Source organism: Mus pahari, chromosome 6 (genome assembly GCF_900095145.1).
Source record: "Mus pahari chromosome 6, PAHARI_EIJ_v1.1, whole genome shotgun sequence".
Lineage (NCBI taxonomy): Eukaryota > Metazoa > Chordata > Mammalia > Rodentia > Muridae > Mus > Mus pahari.
Window position 1 is genome coordinate 80173678 of NC_034595.1, and position 8827 is coordinate 80182504.

The 8827-nt window shown below is 53.4% G+C and overlaps 1 protein-coding gene across 2 annotated transcripts in view; it reads right to left on the reverse strand.

The window, feature by feature from the left end:
• Hpca (hippocalcin) overlaps nt 1-4808 on the reverse strand; it is a 10067-nt gene extending 5259 nt beyond the window's left edge. The window contains exons 1-2 of one of the 2 annotated variants that reach the window (XM_021200369.2): nt 4733-4808; nt 1837-2235 (exon numbers count right to left, since the gene is read on the reverse strand). In XM_021200369.2, the coding sequence (XP_021056028.1) occupies nt 1837-2214 (378 nt within the window). In that variant the 5' untranslated portion in view covers nt 2215-2235; nt 4733-4808. Of the gene's footprint in view, nt 1-1836; nt 2236-3656; nt 4212-4732 lie in introns of those variants that run through there. The other variant, XM_029539644.1, reaches the window with a different exon arrangement.
• Between the last annotated feature and the right edge of the window lie 4019 nt (nt 4809-8827).

Genomic DNA, 8827 nt, shown 5'->3' on the forward strand with positions numbered 1-8827 from the left:
AGAAGAAGAAGAAGAAGAAGAAGAAGAAGAAGAAGAAGAAGAAGAAGAAGAAGAAGAAGAAGAAGAAGAAGAAGAAGAAGAAGAAGAGAAGAAGAGAGGGATCCTGTCTAAAAACAAATGTCTGAAGTGGACAAGGAGCAAGCGGGTAAAATAGAATCTCAGCGCTGACCGCCTTCAGTGAGCTAAGGGGGCATCGTGCCATGGAAGGCTTCTGAAATAAACCCAATGCATTTCATACTTAAGTTGGTACTAAGAAAAGACATTCATGACAAGTCTCTAAATCTCCTCCTGCGATCAGCCTCGCTGCCTCTGCTCCACTTTTACAGATGAGCAGCAGAAGAGCCAGTCCAGAATAGGAATTCTCCCCTCCTGCCTAAGAGCACTCAGAGCCTCACAAAAGGCGGCTGGGAGCCGTGGCCAGCCTGGGCTCAACCCCACGTCTTATGTCAAACAAGTGGCTCTACCTGTCTGAGACACGTGGGTCTGCCCTAGGGATGAGTTCAGCTCAGGGGTCTGAGTGCCGCATGCAGTTCTGGGCTCTGGTGGTGCCTCTGTCAATTAGTTAGGCGATGGCTGGGTGTCCAGATGGCATGTGAACATCGGAGCCAGGTGGCCCACTCAGGCTGTGAGGTCTCCAACAAGCACCTTCTCCTTTCAAAGTGTGTTTCCTCCTCAGTAAATGAGGATCAAAAAACAGTACTAGCAAGCTGGGGATGAGGCCCGGCGGTAGAATACAGCAAGCAAATGAATGAATGAATGAATGAATGAATGAATGAATGAATGAATGAATGAATGAATGAATAGCATAGCTGGGCATGGAAACACATACCTGTAACGCTATGGCTCAGGGGCTAAGGCAGGAGAATCATGAGTTCAAAGCCAAACTGAGCTGCTTAGAGAGACCTGTCTCCAACCAAACCAAAGCCAAATATAACTTGCCTAAATCAGAAATGTCAAAAAGGGAAAGACAAAGCAAGGGGAGGAACAATTCCAAATTAAACCAGAATAACAAAGCCAGGCTCCCTGTACTCCGTTAATCCCAGCATTCCGCTCGAGAAGACAGGTAGCTCTCTTTGAGGTGGGGTACAACCTGGTCTATAAAGTGAATTCCGGGCTAGCCAGAGCTATGTAGTGAGATCCTGTCTCTAAATAAATACAACTAGAAAACAGGACAACAAAATTCAATGTAGGATCCCAGACCAGCAAGGGGTGGGGTGGGGTGGGGGACAACAGGGAACATTCTGGAGAGAGTGAACAATGGAATAGGAACGGTGCTGTTTCTATTCTATGTTAAATCTCTTGACTTGGGTAATCATACTAAGGCTTATGTAAGAGAATGTCTTATTCTTAGGAAATACATCATTTACCTGAGGGGTGAAGGATCAATCCTGAGAACAACCGGAAACCATGGTACGCACACAGAGATATGCAACACAGGGACACGCTAGCTGGTGAGTGTGGACTAAGGACATGCGGGGACTTTCTGGGCTTTTCTTCCTTTCCTTTGTTGTTGGATTGGTGGGGGAGGGGAGACGGTTTCATAATGTCTAGGCTAGACCTCAAACTCATTTGGTAGCCAAGGCTAGCTTTGAACTCTTGACCCTCCTGCCTCTAACTCCAAAGTAGTTTTAGTTTTCAGCTTTTCTTTCAATGGAAAATCATTTCATTCTAAAAGATTTTTGTAAATAGGATGGGGAAAATACCCCCTGCCACTACTCAGGACCAGGTTGCGTCCAGAGGATTAAAAAACAAACAAACAAACAAACAAAAAAAGAGGTGGGGGAGGGGAGGTGTTCAGAAACAAAGGCGGAGGAGCCAGTGGCAATGGCGGCCCACCTGCACAATTTCTAGCATCTCCTCCCGGCTGATGTAGCCATTGCCGTCCAGGTCATACATGCTGAAGGCCCACATGAGCTTCTGCTCCAGGCGGCCACGCGAGGTCACACTCAGAGCGATGATGAACTCCCGGAAGTCAATGGTGCCGTCGCTGTTGGTGTCAAAGGTGCGGAAGACGTGCTCGGCGAACTTGGAGGCGTCGCCATAGGGGAAGAAGTTGGCGTAGATCTTCTTGAACTCATCCACGTTGAGGATGCCAGTGGGGCAGTCCTTCAGGAAGCCCTTATACCACTCCTGTAGCTCCAGCTCAGAGAACTCTGTGTTCTCTCGCAGGTCCTGCAGCATCTCTGGCCGCAGCTTGCTGTTCTGCTTGCCCATGGCAGAAGAGCCAAGTCCCACCTGGGTCCCCCCACCAAAGGAAGTGGAAGGACAGAGAGCAATGGTTACATCCTCTTAGTCCCTTGACACTACTCCAGAAGGGCCCTCGGACACAAGATAGCCCAAAGTCTCATTTGACCCAAGAAGAGAGAGGTGGGCCCCAGATGGCACAGCCTGCACTCTGCCCTGTAACACGCATGTCGGAGGACAGACCCAAAGAAGGAAGGGGCCAGCTCACACTCACTGCACCCTCTGGCTCTCCGTGTCAAGCCCATTCACCAGCACACGCTTTCATCCTCCCAGAGGGAAATCTGAGGGTTAGCTCCATTTTCTACATGAGAAGGGAGGCTCAGAAAAGTAAGATGATCTGCTTCAGGTCACACGGACACTACCGACAGAGCCGATCCCCAGAGTGTCCTAGGAGGGTGCAGAAAAGTTCCTGAGCCCCCCTTTGCACCTGCTGCCCCCTTCCTGGCTTCCCAGATGTCTGTTAACCCCACAATGCACCTACTGCCCCAACACTGTCCGATTTTCTTCCTGAAGATATGCTTAACAAGAAGTATTAACCTGGGCCCCAGAGCTAGATCACCTGGGCGGGGGTCCCAGCTTTCCCTCTTTTTTAAAATACATTTTTGTTTGGTTTTGTTTCTCAAGACAGGGTTTCTCTCTGTAGTCCTGGCTGTCCTGGAATTCACACTATAGACCAGTTTGGCCTTGAACTCATGGAAATCCACCTGCCTCTCCAGCTTCCCCTCTTACCACCAGCTGTGTGCCTTGGACAATTTCGTACACTTGATCTTAGCCAAAAGGTCGAGAAGCAATGACAATTTCCTTAAACTCTCCATCTCAACCACATAGTGGGTTTAATAATAGTACTTCCTTCATAGGGTTATCTTGAGAATTAAGTTAGTTAATACCTGTGAGCCCTTAGAATCATGCATGAGTGGGCAGGTGCTACATACATGTTAAATGACTTACATGTAACCAGACTCCACAAAAATCAGGCATGATGTGCAAATGCCTGTCCCCAGAACACATCCACACAGAACATCAAGTGCACTCCCTAGGTTCTCCGACACTCACATACTAGCCTCCACCACACATGGATAGCCATGCCTCCACACACAGCAATCCCACTGCCCCACAACTCACACGCACTGACACATGGCACCACGCACAAACTCCCATACACGGTGCATCAAGACACACCAGCCCACAACCCCACATGTCTCACACATGCCATTACACGCCAACTCGAATGCTGACACCTCTCACATGGCCAGCTGCACGTGGGACCTTCAGGCACCCTTGTCATTTGTCTTTCTATCCCCGAGGTACTGTCAGGTCCCAGGAGAGGGAGCTGCAGCCCTTCCCAGACCTGATGAGGACTCTATTTCTTGGGGAACCCTACCCAGCCCACCCAGACCTCCCTTATCACTCACCTTTTCTTCTCCGGTTTCAAAAGGTCCCCTCAGGGCAGGAATTAAAGTGTGAGGCTGAGCAGAAGCAATGGAGGGGAAGTAAACAGGCAGTCATAATCATAGGTGTAGGGGTGTGTGCAAGTGTCCCCTGAGGTTGGAGATACGAGCAAGACAGGATGAAAAGGGTTCCTTGTGCATGAAGGTACATGAAGCTCTATGCACACGTGTGTGCACATGTGTGTGAGTGCATGTTGAATGCGTATGCTCACCCATGATGTGGGTCCTGGGCTCTGCACCGCATCTATCTCCTTGTGCGTTTCTATGCATGGCTGCATGTGAATTCAATATGCGTGTTGAGCGGGTATGCACCTGTCACAGAGAGAAATGTTCCCCAGGAATGTGAGGAGACCTGTGTCTGCCCTCAGTAATGTGTGTCATGCATGTTCCTGTAAGTTGGTGCCCCCTCCTTTCTGGATCAGCCTCTTCTGCCCCAGGCTGAGAAGCCACAGAACAAGTGTGTGGGAAGGGACGGAGGAAATGCGCAGGGCTAAGCAAGGGAGTGTGTCCCTCACTCCCCTCCTCAAGGTCCAAGGAACTGGGTCAGCGGGGCGGGGGCAGAGTGATGCGCTGAGCAGAAGCACTCCGCCAGGTGCCCCTTCCTCTCGGCCACCCTCGGTATTGCCTTTCCCAGCTGGAAGGAATACCTGTTTTCTCCTCAAAGACCCCCAGTGCCCAAAATAGGAGGAACCTCACTGCTCTATCTGAGAAACCCGCCCTAGCATCCCCTCCAAGCCTCCTCCGGCTCTGGCCCTGATCCCCCGCCTCCATTCTTCCCGCACTGGGTTCGAGGTCCCTCCTGGAGGGGGCGCCCGGGACGGTCGACGCGCTACTCCCATGAGCCGGCCACTTGGCGGTCAGGACCCTGGAGAGCGACGCGCGATTTTCCCCAGGGGCAGCCGGGGACTGGCAGCACCGCGGGTGGGAGGAATCCCACGAAGCTCAGGGAGGAGCGGGCTGGGGAGCCCTGGACTTGGGTTCCTGGCTCCCAGGCTTCCCTCCCCTCATCCCCGACCCCGGCCAGAGCGGCCCCCACTCACCCAGCAACGCCGAGACACCGACTGCGCAGGGAAGGCGGCGCTGCTGCGGCGCGCGGCGGCAGAGGCGGCCGGAGGGGCGGGCGGGACTGCGAGGGAGACGCCCCGCAGCGTTGGCCCGGAGCCCCTCCCCTGGGGGGGTCCCCCACCAGCAGCTAGGCTCCGCCCCCGCCCCCTCCCGGGAGAGGGAACAGAACGCCCTCGCTGCCTCAGCCCCCTCTCTAGAGAACACCCCACCTTGGGAGAAAGATCGGGACCCCAGCTCTACAAGTCGGCACGGAGGGGCAAGGAAAGAGGCGGGTCAGTGTCCAGGGACTGCTCTCCCAAGCCGGGAACAATCCACCCTACCTGGGCGCAGGGCCGCCTGTCGCTCTGAGGGAGGAATCCGACAGGCACCCTCGCTGCCCCCGCACCTCAACTCCCGAGCCAGATGAACTGGGGGCTCTCTAGGGAGGAGGGAGCACCCATTCCTCAGTTCCAAGGTCTTCCAGGGGCCAGACACGCCCCCTGCTACCTCCGTCTCAGAGAGCCCGCCCCCTCTCCTGCCGGCTACTCCGGATGTCATCCCCCAACCCCTCTAAAAATTAATCCCACCTCTCACCATCCACTTACCTAGCTCTTCCCAGTACTCTCTTCTCCTAGCCTCTGTGAGTGCAGGCCTGTGACCTGCAAGTACAGAAGCATCTCCACCTTGGGAGGTGGGGGTGCTCAGAGGTGGTTATGCCTCCTGTCTGTACTAAGGACAGCTGCTCTTAGAGGCGCTGATGGGGTCACAACTCCTCCTGCCTGTAAGGGACCCTCCCTCCTCCAGCTCTGGTAATAGTCCGCTGCATCCTGAGCTAAATGCTGCCCTTTCCCCGTCTCTAGGATGTGGCTCTTATTGTGTTCTACATTGCAGACATGGAGACTTAGTAGGAAGGGTTCTATGATTCTTTCAATGTCTGGCAGCTAGCGAGTGACTTGAAATCAGGAGCTGTTGTTCATCCATTTCAAGAAGATTTTCCGGGCATCGCTTCTGCACTTGGCATGGTTTCAGACAGGGGATTGCAGTCGTGCAGAAGAAACAATGATATAACACACATGCAGAAGAAGGTAACATGCATGATCAGCTCTGAGTGTGTTAGGTGAGCAGTTTGGAGACAGACGTAGAGCAATGATCACTTCGGACTGCATTCCAGATGAGACCAGAAGTCTTTGTTGTCTTAAATGGAGGGTCTGACTCCTGTGCAGCAACTCACCAGAGCATCCTGTCAAGAGAAGGGAGACACTGCGTCTGGTCTCTGAACCTCCTTAGAAGGTAGAATTGACTGTTTGCCACTCCCTGGACAGCTCTTCCCAGTGAGTTTTCTCATCCTGCTCGCCCAAAATAGAAAACAAAGCTCCCCTCCAGGTGCCTAGACCAGGTCTCTGAGGCCATCAGTCTAGCCTTCACCTCTTGTGATTGGAGGAAAAGTGTGGGGAGGGGGGAGGGGGGCACATTGACAGAGCTGGAGAGCCAGACCCGGATGGAATAGGGACAGCTGGGCTCCCAGGAACACCGGCTCCACTGTGTGCCTTGGCTCCTGTGTTGGGACCCCCAGTGGAGGCGTGAGAGACGCCAGATGAACGTGGGTGGTTCCCAGCTGCCTCCTTCAGGAAGACCTGCAGGCTGGTAGGGATCTGCTTAGCCCCCACCTCAGACCCCTCGGATGACAACCTCCCTCCTGTCTTCCTGGTGGGTCCAGAAGGACAGCCATGCTTGGGACACGGAAAAGAGCCAATCCCAGAGTCATTCCCTGCCCCCCACCACCACTCCTTCCCCTTCTCTCCTCCTTGAAACTGGAATCTCCAAGCCATCTTCCTCCTCTCCATCCTTGGCTGGAGGGTCTCAGTGGATCCTACATCCTGTAGACTGACTTCTTGGCTCAGGCCCAGGTTCTGTTGTCCTCAGTGCTTCTCTTCTTTGGGAGGGTGATTCTGAAGCCTTCCCACCCCCCCCCCACCCCGTCTCCATTCTGCCTTCACAGTAGTGTGCTTGGGGGTGGGGGGCCGTGTCTCTATCGAGGCATGCATCTGAAAGCAGAGTTTGACCCCTCAGGGGCTCCTCGGCTCCTCCCATCAGCCACCTCTACCTTCCCAAGGGCCATAGAAGCACTGGAAAGGCTCCTAAGCCAAAGAGGAGGCCCAGAGGTTCCTCACACTCTATAACAAAACCCTGCATCCAGGACAAGTGCCCTGAAATGTGGCTCAGGAAAGGGAGGAGAGAGAGTGCTGCTTGGGAAGCCTGGATCCCTCACATCTGCACCTCCTGAAGCAAAGCTCTTCCCCTGGCTGAGCAGGTGACATGGCAAAGACAGCTGAGGCACCAGTGTCCCTGGGGTCCTAGGTTTGCCTTTTTTGAAAGCCTGTTGTATGTATGATCTTGTTCTCGCTGCTAATGCCCCATCCTCTATCATCCTAGAGGAAGGTGTCCAAGGGTGAAGGAGAGCCTCAGCCTGAGGTAGAAGTAGAAGCAGAAGAGGTGGAACAGGACAACAGGCAGTCCGCGGAAGATGGAGCATGTCTCCAAAGCAAAGAAGTGAGTCAGGGGCTTCAGAAACCTGGGTGGCAACCAAGCAGTGGTGGCACACACCTCCTTAATCTCAGCGCAAGGCAGAGGCAGGCGGATCTCTGAGTTCCACGTCAGCCTGATCTACCGAGTGAGTTTTGGACAGCCAAGGCTACACAGAGAAACTGTGTCACAAAAAAGCAATTAACTGGGGTTGGAGAGATGGCTCAGTGGTTTAGAGCACTGACTGCTCTTCCGGTGGTCCTGAGTTCAAGTCCCAGCAACCACATGGTGGCTCACAACCATCCGTAATGAGATCTGATGCCCTCTTCTGGAGTGTCTGAAGACAGCTACAGTGTACTTACATATAATAAATAAATAAATCTTTGGGCTGGAGCAAGCGAGGCTGGAGCAAGAGATTCTCAATTCCCAGCAACCACATGATGGCTCAAAACCATCTGCACAATATATGTGTATTCATATACATAAAACAAATAAATAAATCTTTTTTCAAAAACAATTAACTAATTAATTAATTGAAAGAAACGAGCAGCTATCCTATTCTGTCACGATGTTGGGACACTGATGACCTTATCTCCTGCGTGCCAACTGTGTGTAGAGTGCTCTACCTAGACTACTTTATTTCATGGCCAATGCCTCTGAGCGTCTGTAATAATGCCACCATCTTACAGATGTGGAGCCTGAGGCTCAGAGAGTTGAAGCCTCTACCCTGAGATACAGAAGCCATAAGACAGATCTGAAGCCAGCATCGCGAGTGGCTCGGGAGCTGCAGGTCCCGAGGTCTGGCCCTTCTCTGGCCCACTCAGAAGACCGACCCAACCCTCCCAATGGCTCTTGGGTCTCCAACGGTTTGGAAAATCCTGATGAAAGCAGATGGTGGGACAGATGGAGGGGAGAGCATCTTGGGGGCGGAGTTACACAAACAAACATTGATAAAGTGATTACAACCTCAAGCCACCCCTTTCCAGAGAGCTCTGCCCACCCAACTTGGAGCACTGTAAGCCTAGAAGTGGGGCTTGGGGCGGGGTCTCCCAAAGGCACGCCCTGGGTCTTGGCCTCATTAATCCCAATTTCTGTCAGCTTCCCTTGACGCCAGGGACCACCCCCGGACCAGAGCCCAGGGTGGCAGAGCTGCCAGAAGCACAGACCGGGAGGGGGCGGGGCGGGCCTGGCAGTTCCCCAGGGAACTGGCCATGAGGAGGGAATGACTGGGGAGGGGTGGGAAGCCTCTGAGCTCCAGGCCTGAAATCGGGGCCAGCAGGGTCGGTGTGGGAATGCCGGGGCTGGGGTCTCTCTGAGGAAGCTGTGAGGGACTCAGTCTGTCCAGATCACGCTGCCGTCCGTCCGCTGCCCACAGAGCAAACTGAATCCTGGGCCTCTTAACAGCTTGCGTTGGTTCTCCTCTCTTACATGGAGACAATGTCTGTGCCAGCCCTGGAGGGGAGACTATAAAGATAAGGAGAAGCAGCCTGTATATGGTGCCTGGGTTCACACAGTACAGATACCTAGGCACAGGTACCAAGGTAACAAGAGGCTGGGACTGCCCCGAG